The 19,432-nt window shown below is 55.6% G+C and overlaps 2 protein-coding genes across 4 annotated transcripts in view; both read right to left on the reverse strand.

Moving 5' to 3' along the window:
- The window catches only part of MX2 (MX dynamin like GTPase 2), a 29,421-nt gene extending 19,658 nt beyond the window's left edge, over positions 1-9,763 (reverse strand). Inside the window, exons 1-5 of one of the 3 annotated variants that reach the window (XM_088023796.1) lie at positions 9,670-9,756; positions 8,951-9,114; positions 4,019-4,336; positions 3,281-3,473; positions 1,550-1,687 (exon numbers count right to left, since the gene is read on the reverse strand). In XM_088023796.1, the coding sequence (XP_087879922.1) occupies positions 1,550-1,687; positions 3,281-3,473; positions 4,019-4,267 (580 nt within the window). In that variant the 5' untranslated portion in view covers positions 4,268-4,336; positions 8,951-9,114; positions 9,670-9,756. Of the gene's footprint in view, positions 1-1,549; positions 1,688-3,280; positions 3,474-4,018; positions 4,337-8,950; positions 9,115-9,446; positions 9,467-9,669 lie in introns of those variants that run through there. The other 2 variants (XM_088023801.1, XM_028126470.2) reach the window with 2 other exon arrangements.
- A 3,942-nt stretch (positions 9,764-13,705) lies between these two features.
- Positions 13,706-19,432, reverse strand: part of FAM3B (FAM3 metabolism regulating signaling molecule B) — a 30,250-nt gene continuing 24,523 nt past the window's right edge. The window contains exon 8 of the mRNA XM_088016741.1: positions 13,706-13,795. Within this exon, the coding sequence (XP_087872867.1) occupies positions 13,706-13,795 (90 nt within the window). The remainder of the gene's footprint in view (positions 13,796-19,432) is intronic.

The following is a 19,432-nucleotide window of genomic DNA, read 5'->3' on the forward strand; positions in this document are numbered from 1 at the left end:
GACGGTCTCCGTCCTCCTAGAGGGTGGCCAATGGACGGACGGGCTGGGTCCGAAGTTGGAAGGTGCACACATTGTCACGAAAACCCAAGTGTCCGTAAAGACGGACCCTCCGTGCCATCGACAGGGAGCCTCCATCACATCTGCAGTCTAAGACTGGTGTGGGGAGGAAGGACAGACGTGCAGGTGTGGGCCCCGGGGACCCCCACGGGAGCTTCGCAGGGCAAATCTCAAGGCCGGAAGGAGGACATGTGGGCGGAGCTGAGACCGTTCCCCCCGCCCCTCCCCCTGCACTTCCACCAGCTGCCCAGCTGCCTGGCTGTGCGTGCACCTCGCTTGCCTGTCACCCACAGTGATGTCCAGATGCCCTGGGGCAGGCAGGGTCCACCAGACATGCCAAGGGGATCTCGTCCCTTCCTGGGAGCACCCCTGTAGGTGAGTTGGAAAAAAACAGTCTTCCCACAGGCTGTTCACGTCACAACCAGAACAGGGACCGACTACGGTGTCTCGTGCATACATCTCCGAGCCAGGACCTGCTTCATGTGCGTGGGGCCTACGCTGTCTCCATATCCAGAGGGGCTCCTCTCCTGGTTTACTAATCTGCTTTCACGGTCTTGTAATTCTTGGTAATTTTGAACGGGGCGGGGGGGTCTTGCAGTCTGACTTTGCACTGAGCGCCTGAGTCACGTAGCTGGCCCTGCACTCTGAGCGCGGGGAACCCATTGTGGAGCCTGGTTCAAGTCCAGATTCTGACTGGGCAGGTCTGGGGTGTCTCCCTGAGACTCTGCAGTGCCAACAAGCCCCCAGGCAGAGTCGCTGCTGCAGACCAGATGAGGGCCAGGGCAATCCAGAAGCGAAAGGAAGCTTGGATGGTCTAGGGGAGGGGGAGGGGGCGGTACCGATGGCAAATGTTGAGGGACACACACATGCCAAGGACAAGGACACAGAGGTCACTGGCCATCGGCTCAAGGGGAAGCATGGAGACATAAGGACGATGCTCCCCCATCACCTGGCCTTGTCCCCCAGGGTGGCCTCTCTCCCCAACACCTCCCTTCCTCCTCCTCCTCCTCTTGGAATTAGCCACGGATCCACCGTGGAACAGAAAGCGAGTCCTGGAGCCTCTGGGCTGGAGGACCCTTGTCTCTCCAGCAGCCTGGTGGGGTGGTCATCGGGGGGTGCGCACAGGAGCCAGGAGAGGGCTTCTCTGTTCTGGAGGAGATCCCTCTGCAGAGCCGTTTGAGGCCTGCAGACACGGGGTTCCCGGGGAGCTGAGCCCGGAAGCCACGGAGAAAGTCTGTGTTTGCCATCAGTCACATGGAGCCCCCCACGTTCTGAATCCGCTTTAATAATCTGCAGAGCAGTGGCCCGGACGGGGTGGGGTGTTCTGCGGGGGGGGCACTTCCCAGAGGAGGGGACGGTGTGCAAGGCAGGAGGCCCAGCACACGGAAGAGCCTGGGAGGAAGAGGCCCGATGACCAGGAGGCGGAGAAGGAGCCAGGACGGCCAGGGAGCAGCCCCCCGAGCCGCACCTGCAGACCCCTGGGGCCTCCTACCTTTGAGGACCTCCTTCTCCACCTGGGAGGGGTCCTGGAGCTGGAGCTCCGTCTTGCGGTAGCTGATCTTCCCCCTCCATGCGCTCTCTTGTGGCTGCCTCTTCATCTTCAGCACCAGCGGGCACCTGGTCACAATTCCTGAGACAGTGTCCCAAACATTCTAAGTTCCCTTGAAAAGAAGGGATCGCGGGTGCCCTTTCCCCTCGCCCCCCACGGAGCTGCCCTGGTGTCCCCGAGAGTCCCCATCTGAGATTTCAGTCCTTCTCCAGGGCTGGGGAGCAATGGGGGCCTGGATCGGGTGGCACGAAGGTGCCCAGGTCCTAGCACAGAGGCATGGCAGCTGCCCCCCCACCCTGGGCGGGGGCCCTGTGCTCTGCGGTCACTGAGCCTCCAGGCCGCCCAGGGCCACCGTCCCTGCTGTGCTGCTCTGGAAGCCACACAAGCCCGAGTTGAGGCTCTGTGTATCTGAGGGCTCCCCAGGATGCCTGGGCTGGAGTCCCAGTCGGGCTTTGGCCGTGGGGCCAGGCTTTGTCCAGGCGGCCGCAGAGGACAGAGGACAGATGGACGTATGGAGCAGTGAGACCTGTCCCACCCCCTCCAAGCCCCTCACACTTGGGGTTGGAGGGTGCAGGGACAAGGTAGCTAGAGCCAGGGCAAGAGTCTGGACATCCGAAGGAGGGGGTTCAAGGGCATTTTCGGGATTCAAGGCTGGAACTGCCCCTTGCTCTTTAGGGCTGGGTGTTCCTGTGGCAAGGCCCCAAGCACCGCATGTGTCCTCTATATTCCTGGCCCTAGAAGGGCCAGCGTCATCTCCTCCACCAGCCTGGGGACATGCCAGAGTCACAGGCATGCCACTGGTACCCGGACCCTCCACCATGCTGCATCTCTCCCCAGAATGCGGAGCCCAGGGCAGAGCAGAGGAGCGACCCCTCCAGACCCTTCCTCCCTTGTGCATCAGGTGCCCGGCTGGGCTGACGGGGACCTCACAGGACACCCTGGAGTCTAGGACCAGGCTGCCAGTGGCTGGGAGAGGGCACAAGCCAGGGTGCCTGGTGCGGCAGCAGCTGATGGGGGCTGTGCAGGACCTGGACAGCCCTCTGGGGTCCCCCACACCCTCCTCTGTGCCCGGGGGCAGCCCAGGTGAGAAGGCGTCGGTGGCCGCCGACCCCTGGGTTCCGGTCGGGTCTGGGCTACGGCCGCACTGGCAGGAGAGGGTGCAGGGCCAGGGACCCGGATGGAGCCCCCTCCAATCCACCTGGAGGGTACCATCTCTTCCCTTTCTTTTTTCCTTTATTTTATTAAATCATAAATGTGCAACAGCCTTTTAACTCTATACACACTTAGTATTTTTTTTTTTTTTCAAGGAAAACAGTGTGTCTTATCACACTACGATCCTGGCTAATCGCTTTTCCAAACGTTGAGAAAAATTTTCACATGTCCCCTGAGACTTAGAAATTCAACATGTTCAAAGAAATGTTTCTACACTCTTACAGAGACCACTGGAAAAACACGCAAGGTCCCTGGGCCTCAAATGATCCAGGCCCAGGGAGAGCTACTGATGTGAAAGGGGGTCAGAAACCCGGGGGCCGCCTCCTCCAGCCAGCCCAGGCCACGCGCTGCAGACCCAAGCCTTCCAGGACCTGTCTCTGAAGCTGCTGGCCCCCCAGGGATTCTCTGTGGCCCGCGGGTGGCCCAGCAGGCTGCGAAGCGAAGCTGGCCCGGGGTGCTTACCACTGCCCCTGGGGAGGGCGACCCCCGACAGAGCCTCCAGCACGGAGCTCTTGCCCGAGCTCTGGTCCCCGATGACGGCGATGGCGGGCAGGGCCAGGTCCTGCTCCACGCCCAGCGCCCGCAGGGAGTCGATGAGGTCGATGCAGGGGCGCACCTTCTCCTCATACTGGCTAGCCAGACTGTGCTCGGGGCCCTGGAAGAGGCAGGATTCCCATCATCATCGGGAATTTGGGGCAGAATGTGTGCCTCCACTGATGTTGGGGTGCAGACAGGAGGTGGGAGGGCCTCCGGGAGGTGCCCGTGTTCTCTTCCTGCAGAGGCTTTGCTTCTGCTGATGTGGGGCTAGCTGGCTGGGAGGTGCCTCACTGAGCAGGGAGGAAGCACGCAGGGGCGGAAGCTCCTGGCCAGAGGGAGGACAGGAGCCAGGCCCTGGGCTGCCGAGCAGGGGTGGGGTGGGGAGTGGGGTGGGTTAGCAATGGTGGCAGGGACCATAGCAGCTGCAGGAAATCTCCCCTGGGAGGGAGGGAGACCCCAGCATCTGGAACAGAAGCCCCAGGCTTGCTGCCTCAGAGATCGGGTATGTCCCTGGGGCTTGCTGCAGGTGCCTAGGAGTCTGCGGGGCACCGGCTTTCCTGGTGGGATTGGACCGGACTTGTGGGTTTATGGCTATGATTAGGGCGCTCATCTCTGGCCGGTGGCTGGAACGCACCCTTCCTGAAGTCCCTCTGCGTGACCTACCTTTGCCCTCTGTTGGCCCCTGCTTCCTTCTGGCTGCTGAGGGTTCAGTGCCAGTGAGTGGAACTCCTTGATGAGATAAGCTGGATCCTGCCCTCTGACCTGATGGTTCGGGGGACACATCATGTGTCCTGCTGCCTCACCGGGTGGCGGGGGCTGCTGGTGGAAGATGTTCAGTTCTTTTTTTGGTTGCTGTTGGGGACAAAACATCTTCCGCCTCTGGTATGGCCAAGAAGTGTGGGCCTTAGACATTAGCCGTCACTGAGTCAGAGCTGGTGGGAGTGCTCCCCGTTGCTCAGCACCGCGTCTGCCTGACAAGCTCTGTAAAGACACAGGATGGCAGAGTGGGCCCACTGTCCCTAGGCAGTCCCCTCCCAGGCTGGACCTTTGCCAGCCCCGCCTCGCCCAACCGCACACCACGCACCCCTGCACGCAGACCCGGGGGAGACCTCAAGAACAAATCCGTTGACTTGCTGAATCTCCTTAAGTAAGGAAATCATGTAAGTTATAGTAACCTCCATGATATAAACACACAATAAATTACTTCGCAGAGAGCCAAGCTGAGGAGTTTGCTCTCCTGGCGAATCAAGGGCTCCCTTTTGTCAAAGAGTAAAGGACACAATCAGTCTGTGTCCCCTCCCCCTTGGCGGCAAGGAGGCCCGAAAGTGAATCAGGGGGAGTCGTAGGGTCGTGGGCCTTGCCATGCTCTTTGGCTCTCGTCCCTGGAGTCTTATGAGGCCTTATTCTTGTTTTAAGATTTTGCAAGCAGAGAGAATTAGGGGTCCCCAGAAAAGGAAAGACGAGATACAACTTTCTTGACATAAGAAGCATCATTTTAGGTCCAGCCATCCTGGATTCTGTGCCTGACCTGCACTTGCTCAAAGCACATCTCTTGCAGAACTTCCTGGGATATGTCAAAATTGCAGAAGAATAGAGCCCAGTAGTTAAGGATTTTAAGGGAAGAAGAGAATGGAAGAACAAACAGCCTCTATCAAGCCAGGAGCTAGCCTAAGAATGGTATTGGGGACAATCAATCAGTGACAAAACTCCCAGGGTTGGTTCAAAAAGTAAAGATGGGCCCAACACACTCTTGAGCATCACTGCAGGAGCTAACCCTGTGAGCACGCAGACACCGGACCAACTGGACCCAGAGAACTGATGGTGTCACCCTGGCTGGCCCTGTGCCTTCCATCACCTAGGACCTGGACTCTGTCCCTTAAGATGGCTTTTGCCCCAAGTCCGTGCTGCGTCCCCCATTGCCCAAGCCCCGTCATGAACATGCACGCGCCCTTAGCGTAAACCTTCCCCAGTTCTGTTGTTTGCGGAGACACTGCTTCCGGAAATGTCCCCGGTGTTCCTTGCTTGTTCCAAGTACCACCTTCCTTGTCCTATTCTTGGGCTTGGTTGGTCGTGCCCTTTGGCTTGTGACGCCAGCAAGAGGCGACCCCAGTTTCGGGTAACCGTTTTACAAGCAATTTACAGCAGTGCATGCGAGAGATGGTCTTTAGGGCCATACATTCTCGCCTTTCCTGGTGGGAGCTCACGGGCCCCGGAGGAGGGGTCGCAGCTGAAGACAGAGCCGAGCCGCAGAGAGGCCTCGGGGAAGTGAGCGTGGAGAAATACCCACTCCTGGGACTCGGGCGCGGCAGACTGGGGCAGCAGGGTCCGATCGAGTTAGGAGCACAGATTCATCTCTGGTAAGATGCAGATCATAAATGGTGGCACTCAGGATAGGAGGAGACAGGAGGGGCGGGAGGACATGCCAGGGGGGACGCACGGGCAGGGGAAAGATGGCTAGTCGTGCTTGGGGATCAGCGAGGCCGCCCCCGGAGAGAGGGCTTCCTTCCCTCCCTCTCCTCGGCTGCGAAAGCGCCGGAGCGGGACCCTCCGGCCCCCACTCCCAACTAGACCTTGCAGGGGCTGAGCCAGCAACCCAGAGGAAGAAGAGGCCCCAAGGGTAGGTAAAGGGTGGGATATGCAGGGAGGACCGTGACCGAGGACGGGAGGAGGCCCCCTGGAGGCGAGGGCTCCCTGATCCCTGGAGGAGGTGCCACCCGGACCGAGGGACAGCGGACAGGGAACGGACGGAGTTGTTTTACATCGTCCCTGGGCCTCTGCCTGCATCCCCGATCACCTCCAGGGGATCCTCGTTGGATGGACGTTGTTGCTTGTCTCCTTCCCAGCACGAGACAGAGTGGGGGCGTGGCTGACCCGAGGACGAGTCACCAAACCCAGACCGTGTGCCTGCCCAGGGCACAGACAGCACAAGCTCGGAAGGGTGGCCTGAGCTCAGTCTCCACCCCTACCACCCTCAAAAGGGACTCTCCCGGAGCCTCTGTCCACCGTCCACCCGGTCCTAGAGCAGCTGGGACTCGAGAGGGACCCGACAGAGTGACCTCATCCCGTCATCCTTTGCTGCTGGGTCCACGGAGACAGTGCTCCCTCAAGTTGTGACGAGGTTACCTACATCACAGGTAAGCCCCTGAGTGACATGCAGAAGAAAAGGCATTACCCAGAAGCGTCAGGCGATGGTTCCCAAACTGTGCGTCAGGGCACCCCGGGGACCCTCCGCAAACTTGCAGGGGCATTTGTGGCTTATTTAAGATTTCTCAGGGGTACACAGAGACACCTGATGGACACCACACAACCTGCTGTTCCTGAGTTGTTTGGACCTAACAGCAACAAGTAATCGATAGAACTATTCGGTATTTCTTTTGGTCGGGGGTGAAGGGGCCGCTTGGCAGGAGGATTATCTTGAGCTGAAGGCAACTGAGACCCTGCGGGCTCGGGAGAAACTTTGCCCCTCCCTTAACTCCCCCCACTGCCCCTCCCCCTGCCCCTCCCAGTCCCCCCCAAGCCTCGCTCCCCGCCCCCTCTGCCCCTCCCCCCACCCGTCCCGCCCCCTGCTCCCCGTCCCCCGCCCCCACTCGTGCTCTTTCTCTCCGACATGAATAAATTAAAAAAAAAAATCTTAAAAAAAAAGAAAAGAAAACACTTCACAGAGGGCCACTCTCCATGAGGATAGATTTGGGATCTCAATCTTGAAGACCAGCCCCTCGCTCCCCCAGGGTCTGTTCCTCCCGCTTTTGATTCTCCGGTGGACATTGCTCTGGTTCTGCCATGTCCCAGGGGAGGCCCAGTAGGTGGCAGGGCCTGGACCCCAGGGCCCTGCCCCCATCCCCTGCCCCTAGCCCCCGCCCCCGGGGCGCGGGTCCTGCGAGGAGCTCGGCAGCCACACAGGCTCTGCCCGCAGAAGGGAGAACGCGGCATCCATTTCTAATTTGTCCCCCTTGGACCTGGCATCTTGCTGTGCCTTCAAGGTTATTCTAAAATTGCCACGATTGGGCCGAGTCTGTACGACCGCTCAGACCTGTGGGGACAGTTTGCTTCCTTTCACGCTAATCAAGAAATTTTGTTTCTCCTGAAAGCAGAATACAAGGACAAAAATCGGATTTGCGGGGAACTCGTCACAGTTTCCAGGAAAGAGAAAGGAAGGTGTTACCACTCACAGAGGCGCGTCTCAACTTCCCCTCCGTCCTTGGCTGAACCCCGCGGCTCGGTGTGAGCGGCGGGGAGGAGCCGAACCTCCAGCTGTCCTGGGAAGCCTGCCGGAATTGCTTCTGTGTTGTGGGTGACCCTGCGGCCGGGATTCTTTCTTCCTGCCGCTGGCACGACCCGGGAACCCCCACCGCACCCTGAGATAGGTTCCCCAAATAATGCCAGGTTTGCTGGCAACGGCCAGAAGCTGGGAGAGGCGAGGAAGGACCCAGCCCTGCCGACACCTGGATCTCAGACCTCCAGCCTCCAGAGCTGGGAGACGAGAAGTTTCTACTGTTCAAGGCACGGAGCGTGTGGCACTTTGTTTCGGTGGCCCTGAGATGCGAACACTCCGTGTTTTTTGCTCCTCTGTTCCCTGTAAATGCTACTGTTTGCTGGGAGGACCTGGCCTCAGTGTCTCTCTCAAAGTAACACTTCGAAGGTGCCGTTCTACACTACATAGTGCCACGGGGACTGCCAAATGCTAGCGGGCGCCCTATCCTTCCAGCGCACCACTGAGGGGGCCCGGTGCCACCAAAGCCACGAGCAAGAAGGCACCCGAAGCCCCGAGACCAGGCTTGGGGGCTCGAACTCTGACATCAGTTCCAGCGTGTGGGTTTTCTACCGATTAACTCAATTCTTTCACCATCTACCCAAAAATTGCATCCGATGCCACAGGCTAAGGGCTGGGTCCTGGCAGATTGCTCCTGTGCACACCGCACCCCCACCCGGCCGCCTGCAGACGCCAGCCACAGCTGTCACCTGCTTCGGACCCACTGGCTACAGATCGGAGGTTCCAACCACCGCCACCTGGGGTTCGAATAATTTGCTAGAGTGGCTCACGGAACTCAGAGAACTTACTAGATTACCGGTTTATTATAAAAGAATGTGACTCAGGAACAGCCAGATGGAAGAGATGCTCAGGGCGAGGTCCGGGGGGTGGGGGGACGGGGGAGGAGCTTCTGTGCCATCCAGGGACCACTCTCCCTACAGTCCCCCGTGTTCACCAGCCTGGAAGCGCGCCAAACCTTCGCCTTTTGGGTTTTTATAGTGGTTTCATTGCACAGACGGAATTGCTTCAACCTCCAGCCGCTCTCCCTCCCCGGAGGTCAGGGGGAGGGACTGAAAGTTTCAACAATAATCACAGGCCAGCCTTACCCTAGGATGCTTTCCAAAGTCACCTTATTAACATAACAAAAGACAATGCTCTCTCTATTTGGGAAATCCCAAGGGTTTTAGAAGCTCTGTGCCAGGAACAGGATGAAGATCAAATTATATATATATATATTTTTTCTGATATTTGTATATATTGTAAAATGATCACTGCAATAAATGTAGTTAACATCTGTCTCGATACATAGTGACATTTTTCTTCCGGTAAGGACTTTTAATATCTACCTTCTATGGGGCGCCTGGGTGGCTGAGATGGTTAAGCCTCTGCCTTCGGCTCAGGTCACGATCCCAGGCATCCTGGGATCGAGCCTCTGCATCCGGCTCCCTGTTTGGCGGGGAGCCTGCTTCTCCCTCTCCCTCTAATGTTCCCCAGCTTGTGCTCTCTCGCCCTGTCAAATAAATAAATAAAATCTTAAAAAAAATCTACTTCTAAGCAACTTTCAAATACGCAATACAGTGTTATTAACTACACTACTAACTATGGGGTGTAATATATAGCAGGGTGACGAGAGTTAATGTATCTTGTTATAATTTACAACATCACGGGGGCGCAAAGCTCCTCCCCCACCCCCAGACGTGTGTGCACCACGGATGCTGAGCGAGGCGTCCCAGAAGCCAACCCCTTTGTGGCCACGGGGCCTTTGGTCAGCTTCAGGACGGGGGGGGGGGGGGGGGGGTGCTGCCCTGTGCCTCCAGGCCAGCCACCTCCTCTGGAACACACCTTGGGCATGCAGGCCTGGCTGGGGGCCAGCACCAACCCAGGCCTTCCCAAATCTCCCGTGGGGCACCTTCAGAAACTTGTCTTTCTGCCTCCTGCCTTCTGGCACAAGCCACGTTTCCTGGGAAATCCTTTGAAAAAGCACGAACTGCAGCAGAACTGTTGTAGAAAGACATGGTGACGCAGCCCTCCCTGCACGGCTGCCTGGGGGGGGGGGGGCTCTTACCTCTGTGCCTCTGCAACGCACACCAGGAGTCATCCTGGCCGTCTCCGCTTCCCTCTTATATGCTGTGCGGCTCACTCCCCCCGGGCACTGGCAGAAATGAAACTAGATATCCCAGCCCCAGAAATGAAACCGAAGCTGCAACACCCTCCCACCCCCCCCCACCCCGTACCCCGCCCGTGACTCATACAGGGGTCCTCAGCTGGGCAGGATGGTCCCGGCAAGGCTGGGGCACACATGGTGGGGGTGGGGAGGGCTGCTGCCTGGGGCCGGGGTGGGGCCGGAGAATCGGCATCGCGGAGGACGAGTTCTGGGGGAGGCTGGTGTAGGGCCCCGTTTGGAGGGCCCCGTTTGGAGATCCGATGACTCAGAGCAGCACGATTCTATGGGACATTCCGTGATGATGGGAATGTTCTGTTCTTTGCTGTCCACTGCAGAGGGGTGCCAATGTGGCTCCCAAGCGTCCGGACCGAGGCTAGTGAGCCCGAGGACCTGACCGTCTTGCTTGGTGTCATTCTGATTCTCTCAGCCCCTCCTGGGGGGCTCCCACATGCCCTCAGGGCCGTGGTCTGACCGCCCTGGAAGGTCCTGCAGCGGCGCGCCTGAACCACGGCTGACCATTGCCGTCCTGTTCCTGTGCAGACCCAAAGGAGGGAAGTGAGCAGCTTCCCGCAGTAACCCGCTTGTTCAGTGCACACCAGCACACTCCTGGTGGGTCCCTGCCCTGGGGGAGCTCTCTGCCGGGACAGGAAGCGGACAGAGGCCAGACTGCGGGGGGGGGGGGGGGGGGGCTCCCAGCTGGTCCTCGGTCATGTCCCCTGTGAAAGTGCAGGCATGCGCCCAGGGGTCCTGCAGGTCCCCTGTTCTGCGCCTGAGTAGAGGTGAGTCACGTACGCCTGTCACCAGAGCACAGCTATTGGGGAACCCCAGGGTGCTGGCACTGCACAGGGAAGAGGAAGCAGGCCTCAGGCTGATCTCCTCCAAAATCGAAACTAACATTGTATATAAATCATGAAAAAACAAACAAACCCAAGCACTTCTATGTTCATTCATTTTACTTACTGCCCTTGTGGGCATGTTTTCCTTTAAAGAAGGAATTTAAAGGTTTAAAAGATGTTTTTAGAATCCTTGCCTTGAGGGGCGCCTGGGTGGCTCAGTCGGTTAAGCATCTGCCTTCGGCTCAGGTTATGACCCCAGGGTCCTGGGATCGAGTCCTGCATCAGGTGCCCTGCTCGCGGGGAGCCTGCTTCTCCCTCTTCTCCCTGCTCATGCTCTCTCTCGCTATCTCTTTCTCTCTCTCAAATAAATAAATGAAATCTTAAAAAAAAAAAACAAAAAACCCTGGGCTTGAGAGGTCTTGGGGAGACAGTCTTCGAGATCTGTGCCCTGCAGGGTCTGATGCTGAGCACTGTTACTCCAGAGCCCCGGGGAAGGGAGCTGAGCAGCTCATTTGCAGTGTGGAGCTTTTCTGTCTCACCACCAATGTCTTTTCTAGCAGTCCCGGGGCGTGTCTACAGCTCCAGGAAAGGCACCTGAAGGCCCTGGACAAGCTGGACAGAGCAGCTCTATCTTAGGCGGAGGCAGCAAGAGCAGCTGGGGAGACCTCTGTCTGCTGTCCGAAGAGCTTCCCCTCCTGCGTGCTCCCCATCCCAGCGGCCTTTCCAGCAGGGAGCAGGGGTGCCCACACATTCAAACTGCCAGGATGGGGGGCGCCTGGGTGGCTCAGTTGGTTGAGCGACTGCCTTCTGCTCAGGTCATGATCCTGGAGTCCCGGGATCGAGTCCCACACATCGGGCTCCCTGCTCAGCGGGGAGTCTGCTTCTCCCTCTGACCCTCTTCCCTCCCGTGCTAGCTCTCATTCTCTCTCTCTCGAATAAATAAACTAACTAACTAACTAAATAAATAAATGTGCCTCAAACTGCTAGGATGGGGTTCTTGCGGCTGGCCGATGGTGACATGAGCAGCCGAGGAGGGAGCACGTGTCATTGGCAGCTTTTTTTTGTTTTTTTTTACTAGACTATCTTTTACTGCAGTTGTGGGTTCAGAGCAAAATTGAGAGGAAGTTACAGACATTTCCCATTTCCCGCTGCCCCTGCACATGCACAGCCTCCCCCACCAGAGAGGTACCTTCGTCCCAGGCGACAAACCTGCACTGATGCATCATCACCCAGAGTCCGTAGTTCACGTCGAGTTCACGCCCCGTGATGTGCATTCTGAGGGTCTGGGCAGGTGCCTGAGGACACGCACCCACATTACAGTACATATGGGCCCTCTGAGCTCCGGCTGGGCCCCCCACCCCTCAGTCCCTGCTGTCGCCGCCTCACTGACCACCTTCACACTCTCCAAATGCCTCGTCCCGCCTCCCGGGTGGTCCAGACCCCAGAACCCCTGACCCCTCCCGCAGGGGGGGCCAGAGGGGCTTCCCAGTAAGGGGAGGACACAGCGAGGCAGCTGGTGGGGGACACGGGGCTCTGCGGGGAGGGAGCAGTCCCCAGCGCAGGGCGGAGGACGGTGTGGGCACAGCCATCCCACTGCGGGCATTGCTCACGGGCTGTGAACTCGCCCATGCAGGCTGGGAAGCAGATGCTTTCAGGAACGTTCCACAAGAGTTGCCGAAAGAAAACGGAGTGGCAGGGCCTACAAGACCCGCAGCAGTGACCCAGGCCTGAAATCTCAAATGTGCTAACGTTGTGGAAGCCATTCTGCTGACGGCCATACTATTTAATGGAATAAAGTGAAAGTCTGGGGAGAAAACACAAGCCTGATGAAGGGAATATGGCCAAGGTCACCACTGAGGAGGACGTTTTCAGGAACCTCTGTTTGGCAGGCAGTCAGCTTGGCAGCCGAGCGTCAGCAGGTGGCATCGTGAGAACAGACTCGGGGCCCTCCTGGATGCTGGCGCCCAGAGGCTGGGACGTGTCCACCCTCGGGGCCCAGTGGGCAGCAAACAGGACACGGACGGTCCGGGGCCAGCGCCCCAGGTGGGGATGTACCCGTGAGGGCCACCGCAGGTGCCAGTGGAGGCTGACGGGTCCCAGCGCTATCTCGGGGCGGAGGCAGCCCAGGAGCCTCACATCCTGGGACAGGATTCTGGGACATGCTTGGCCAGGAGGCCCTGAGGCCTCATCCCTGACAGTGAACTAAGATCAATGGGCCTGTGAAAATGCAGTCATTCCGGCCACAGTACAAAGATACTCCCTCCCCCTTTCTTTAGTACAGAAATGTCTATGGGCGCCAGAGCTTAGAACCCAAAGGGAACCGTAAGCATGTCCTTGGGGCGGCCATACCAAACCCCACAGATGGGCGGCTTAAATAGCGACATTTACTCTCCCTCAGTCTAGAGGCCAGAAGTCCAAGGCGTTGGCCCGCCTGTGCACCCCCCACGGGCTCTGAGGGGGGGGGGCATCTGTTCCAGGCCTCTCCCTAGGCTTCTAGGGGTTTGCTGGTGTCCCTGGGACTTCCTGGCTTGTGGAAGCATCACCCGGACCTTTGCCTCCATGCTCTGTGTCCATGTCCCCCTTTGCATACGGGCACGATCACCCCTGGCTCGTGGTCCACCCTTACTCCTCCTAACATGCTACACCCACAACTCTATTTCCAAATACGGTCACATTCTGAGATTCCAGGGGTTAGGATCTCAACTTAGGAATTTTGCAGGGACACAGTTTGGTCCATAATGGGGCCTGAGCCACAGTCCTAGGCAGTGGTTTGCACACTCCCTGGCCACAGGTCCGGTCCTATGGCAGTTCTGCACCCCAACAAGCAGGGCTTGCTCCTCCCAGCCTCTCTTTCCAGGCCACATCCCTACCTTCCCTCACCATTCCCATCCATTCCAGTCTTCCTGCTCACGAATGCCTTCGCTTTGAGAAATTCTGGCATAAACGTACGGTGTGCCAAGATTGGATACAACCAGCAAATACTGCTCACTTGAAGACAACCCTCAAAAACTCATCAAATATTGACTGTTGGCTAAGATTCTTGGGCCAGGCCACACTGCATGGGTCTACACATCACACATTTATTAAGGCCGTGTGCAACATTAGCTCGGTTGTTTCGGGATGCAGCCTTCTATCTGTACCTCTGCAGGCCAGCCAGAGTACCTGTTCCTCCCACTGTCAGAGTGGTTGATCTGTGTGAAGAAAAGAATTGTATTTATCCACTCATTGATTCAACAAATATTTAACATGTCAGTTACGAGCAAAGTCATATAAAGAGAATCACTGCCTAGAACGGGATTTGCTCTAACCTACTCTGGGCACTTGATTTTTTTTCTTAATAATATTTGAACCAGGTGTTAATGAAGCTCTAGAACCTTCTGCAAGGACACAGATGTTCTATCATCTATGCTGTCCAGTACAGTAGCCACCAGCCACGTCGGATTCGTGAGGACTTAAAATGTTGGCTAGTGTGACTGAATTTTAAATTCTATTTTATTTAGATAAATGTAAAGGTAAATGCAAATTTGGCCAGAGGCCGCCATATTGGCTGGCATAGCTCAAATGTTTAATTTTCAATTCTCTGGATGTAGGGCTGTATTTTTTTTTTTTTTCAGGGAAACTGTACAGTCCCTTGCTCAGCAAATGTGTGTTCATACTGAGTGGGCTTAAGTCCTTCACATCTTTGATTCTTTCACAGATAACAGAGCACTTTAACCTGATACGTAAGAAGGATAATTTGCGTTGTTATGGAACTGAATTCTACTTTTACACTCCTTTTTATATAACAGCTTTACTAAGATGCAATTCACATACTATAAAATTTACCCATTTAAAGCATGCAATTCAATGGTTTCTACTGTATTCACAGAGATACGCCACCATCACCATGATATTAGAACATTCTCATCACCTGAACAAGCAGGCACTCCCCACTGTCCACAGCCCTAGGCAGCCACTCATCTACTTTCTGTCTCTATGGATTTTGCCTATTCTGGAAATTTCATACAAATGGAATCATACCAATATGTGTGTTTTTTGTGTTTGGTTTTCTTCACTTAGCATATTCTGAAGGTTCACCGGTACTGTAGCTTGGCTTGGCATGTCATCTCTTTATGTGGCTGCATAATATTCCAGTGAATGGCTCTCCCATATTTTATTATACATTTTTAATCCATTAATCAGACATTTGGGTTGTTTTCAATTTTTTTGGCTATTATGGATAATACTGCTATGCACATTCATGTACAAGTGTTTGGGTGGACATATGTTTTCATTCTCTCAGGTAGATATTTATGAATAGGATTGCTGGGTTATCTGGTAACTGTATATCTAACTTTTTGAGGAATTGCCAGAACATTTCCCAAAGCAGCTGTATATCACATTTCCTCCAGTAGTGTATGAGGGTTCTAATTTCTCCACATCTTCATCCACACTTCTTATTACATCTTGCGTATTACAGCCATCCCAGTGAGTGTGAGGTGGTGTCTCACTGGGGTTTTTATTTGCAGTTTCCTAATGGCTAATGATGAGCATCTTTTCATGTGCTTATTGGCCATCTATATGTCTTTGAAGAGCTGCCTAGTCAGATCCTTTGTCCATTTAAAAACTGGGTTGTCTTTTTATTATTGAGCTATAAGAGTTCTTTATATATTCTGGATACAAGTCCTTCATCTGCACGTATTTTCTCCCATTCTGTGGGTTACCTTTTCACTTTGTGGATGGTATTTGTGCTTTCTTCTGTTGTTTGTGCTTTTGGTGTCATATCAAAGAAACCACTGTCTAACCCAAGGCCATGTTTTCCTCTGAGAGTTTAGTAGTTCTAGCTCTTACATCTAGTTATTTGACCCACTTCGACTGAATTTTTATATATGGTGTGAGGTAGGGGTCCCAATTTGTTCTTCAGCATGTGGATATCCAGTTGTCTCAGTGACACTCAGTGACACTTGTTGAAAACATGACCCACTCCCCAAAGGCCACACATGGGAAAGCTCTGTGATGTGTGGAGGAGAGCAGAGTGGAGTGGTAATGGGTTCGCTGGCGCGTGGAGCATACGCAGCATGGAAATAAGAGCAGGAGGGGACTGGCTGGGCTGCAAAGTCAGGGGTCTTAGCTCTGGTTCCAGATCGCTAGGGACCAGGATGGAGACCATGCTGGAGGTGATGCTAATGATGACCCCCTGCTAGGTACACCAAGCGGGGCAGGCTGACCACCCACAGTTCAGCGTGAAGACAAGGAGGCTCAGGCACATCATAGTCCTCGGGTCACAAAGCTTAGGGTGACTGTCCAGGTCCAAAGCCAGGTTACGCTGCTTCAGACTTCTAACCTCCTCAGCCTTAGTTTGTGAGTTTCGGATTCCTCCCCCTTTATAAAGCTGGAATCAGCCTTAAAGTCTCTTACGTTTTATTTTTATTATTTTTTTTAGAAACGGTTTATTTTCCATCAACCTTATTTCCATTTTGTTTGCCTTGGTGGAAGAGCAGCTTCAGACCACTCCGTGGTCACTCCTACCTATTCAGTGGCCTGAGCAGTGGGAGCCTGCAGGCTAGTCTTCCTCCTGGCTGGCTGAGTCTTCAGGAGGGAGCTGCTGACGAGGCACAGAGCGCACCTGCTCATCTTCAATGAGTCTGTGATTTCAGGTTGCGTAGCAGTGAACTCAGTCTGGAGCTGGAGCCGTCCACTCTGAAATCCCTCCGGGGTCGCGGCCTTTTTGGCAGCGGCCTGCTCGTCTTCTGCAATCTCGTCAGGATCTCTGTGGAAGCAGAGATCAGGCCCAACCTCCCATGTGTGTACCTGGGAAATGGTGCCAGGCATGCACAGAACTTCCCAGGCCAGCATCCCCCACATTGGACCCCCTGGGTGAGCTCCATTGTTGCTGCAAGGGATGACGATGTCCACGTCGTGCAGGGGGGAGTCTCTGCTCCACAGAGCGAAGGTGGGAAGGTGAACGTAAGGCACCTCTGTGACAGGCTGGTGGTCAGCCCTGCGATCAGTAACCACCAGGCTCCCGGAAGGCTGCCTGGGTCTGGTTAGTTAGTGAAGGTTCCAGGAGGGAGGCGGACAGCAACATCACACTGCAGCCCAGCTCACTAGCCAGGATTCATGGATGATAGGGCACTGACATCAGCCAGGTTTTCAATGACAACAATGACATGAGCTGCCAATGGAAGCTTTTCTCAGGTTCTCCTCAGATTCATGATGTGGATGCCTTCACTTTTCCTTCTGTAGATGTACTGCTCCATTTGCAAGTCAATGTTGGTGCCACCCAAGTGGGTTCCTGCTGCAAGGAATTTGAGGACATCCTCCTCCTTCACTTGCAGGACATCAGGGGCTCCGGTCATGGGGACAGTTTCCCTTTAAGTTAGGACGGGAATGCAGAACAACGCTGTATGGACCCCTCCCTGGGTAGTGTGAAAAAAAAAAAACAAGTCTCTTACATTTTACAATTCAGTTCAGTGGGTGAGTGGGGCTGGTGAAGGCTTCTGAACGTGGGAATGACCTGTGGGCTGTGCTTGGGAAGCCAGCTCTGGGAACAGCAGCAGGATGGAGGTGATAGTGGCCGGGGACCAGCCAGGGCCCGGGAGGCCCGCCCCACACAGCCCCACACCACCCCTGGGGAAGTCCACACAGCAAGTCTGCACACTCAAAACAGGAAGGCATAATGATTCCTCCATTAGTACTTGACTCGAGCTTTGGGTGAGATCATCCTGAGGCCCTGGCCCCCAGCTCAGGCCTCACCAGCATCTGAGCAAACCCCTTTTTGTGCCCCTAAGCCACTAACAGCTCCCACCAAAACCGTTCACTGCACTCAGGTTAACGCCAAGTAAAAGGGATTCAAGCTTCACTCCAGGCTTTTCTGATACCGTGGACACACTCAGTGATGAGGGCAGCACTTCCTATGGGGCCTGGCCTGCGCTCTGGCCAGGCCCCTGACCCAGGGCAGGTGGGGAGAGACTGAGGGAGCTGGACAGGGGAGGGGGGTGATGGTGAAGGGAGGAGGACACAGGGTAACACAGCTGGAGAAGGAGCAGAGTGGCCAGAAGGTGATGTCAGGGGGAAGCTGGGATGTGCACATGGGATTGGGACTCCATCAGTGCAATGGGTCCAACCCTTCCCGTGCATCAGAATCACCAGCCAGGCCCCACCCTGTGATTCTAGCTCAGGTGGCCTGCAAAGTTGCTCTGGGTTCCAGGACTCTGCTCAGGTCCCTGCTGGGCCCTGCATGCTATTCTCATTTAATCCTCAGGGACCCTTATGTGATAGGTATGGTCTTTATTCCTTCCCCACGAGAGATGATTCTGAGGCACAGAGAGGTTGAGTAACTTTCCGAGACCACACGGCTGAGTGGATAAAGCCTGGAGATCCTTAAGATGCCAGACTGCTACTGATCACACACGGGTGGAGGGGAGGTGATGCTATATTGCTAGGCAGGTCAACCTGACCAAGGCCACGGGTTGGTGGGGTGCGTCCCACATCAGAGCCGCTGGGCCCTGAGGAGCTGCCCAGCTGTCATCTTATTGTCCAGAGCAGCAAACTACTTGACCTCTGTGGGCCTCAGTCTGCTGTTCTGGCAAATCTGATACTGGGTGCCAAGCACCCTCCCCCAGCTGTGCCTGGCTTACCACACTAGGCGGTGTGGCCCAGGTGGTGCCACCACGCAGAGCCCAGGGAACGCCTCTTATGAGGACAAGTCCCTGAGATCTTGACTGTACACTGGGTGTCTAGACCCAATCATTAGTTCCAAGGAGTCTATGCTAGGGCACCGGGTCCTAGCCTGAAGTCGGGAGCAGCCTCTTGCACGGCCTAGAGACATCCAATCTCTGCCTCCTTTGAGCTTCTGGTTCCTGGAAGGGACGCCTTTCTCCTGGGAAGAGTTGGTGACTCCACTCCATGGCCGTGCTGCTAATCCTTCCTCTCTGGAAGCTGTCCTGTCTCCTAAAGAGCCGCGTCTCCCAAAGAGGCTGTGTGACCGTCCCCAGAGGCACCAGCTTGCGACTCCAACAACATTTGCCAATGCTCAGTTGGAGTTTTCACAGGCGACCGAGTTAATTCATTAGAACTTGATTCTCTAGCTCTTTACTATTCTTCCATAAAGAGGACATGATGGGGGGCGCTTATAATCAATCGTGCACTGAGCTATGGCAACAATGCGAGCTGTCTGTCCGGCGTGTGTTTGGCACCCGAGTGCACAGGCTGGGTTAGCCCCATTACCCAGCACTGTTACCAGCCTCCGAACAGAGGCAAGGGATGGAGAGGCTTGCCACAGCCTGTGTTGGCTGCCCCATGACAGAAAGGTGGGACCAACAGCCCATTAATCATCTTCTACTTTTGGGTGCCTGGGTGGCTCAGTCAGTTGAGCCTCTGTCTTCAGCTCGGGTCATGGTCCCGGGGTCCTGGGGATGGGTCCCGCGTCGGGCTTCCTCCTCAGCGGGGAGTCTGCTTCTCCCTTGGCCCCTCCCCCTTGCTTGTGCTCTCTCTCTCTCTCTCTCTCTCTCTCAAATAAATAAGTAAAATCTTTAGAAAAAAAAGAATCTTCTACTTTTAAAGAGATTTGTAAAGTGTGAACTTCAGTCGAGTGCCTCTTCCTGATGTAATGGGCAAGGTCTACAAGATGGACTATTTTACTTACAATGACATATCAGGCACCTATCGTGATTCGCCCAGGACTCAGGAATGCAGAGTCTCAGGCACATTACCATGAGAGAAGCGGGGGCTCAAACCCGGGCAGCCGGCTCCGCGAGGCCCTGTGTGGCACGCGTTTTGCACAGGAATGTCTTGGAGGCAGGGAGCCATCACCGACCTACAACCTTTCAAATCACAGGGCATCCTCT

Source organism: Eumetopias jubatus, unplaced genomic scaffold (genome assembly GCF_037043125.1).
Source record: "Eumetopias jubatus isolate StellerSeaLion01/CBP00866 unplaced genomic scaffold, mEumJub1_p1.0 scaffold_1, whole genome shotgun sequence".
Taxonomy (NCBI): domain Eukaryota; kingdom Metazoa; phylum Chordata; class Mammalia; order Carnivora; family Otariidae; genus Eumetopias; species Eumetopias jubatus.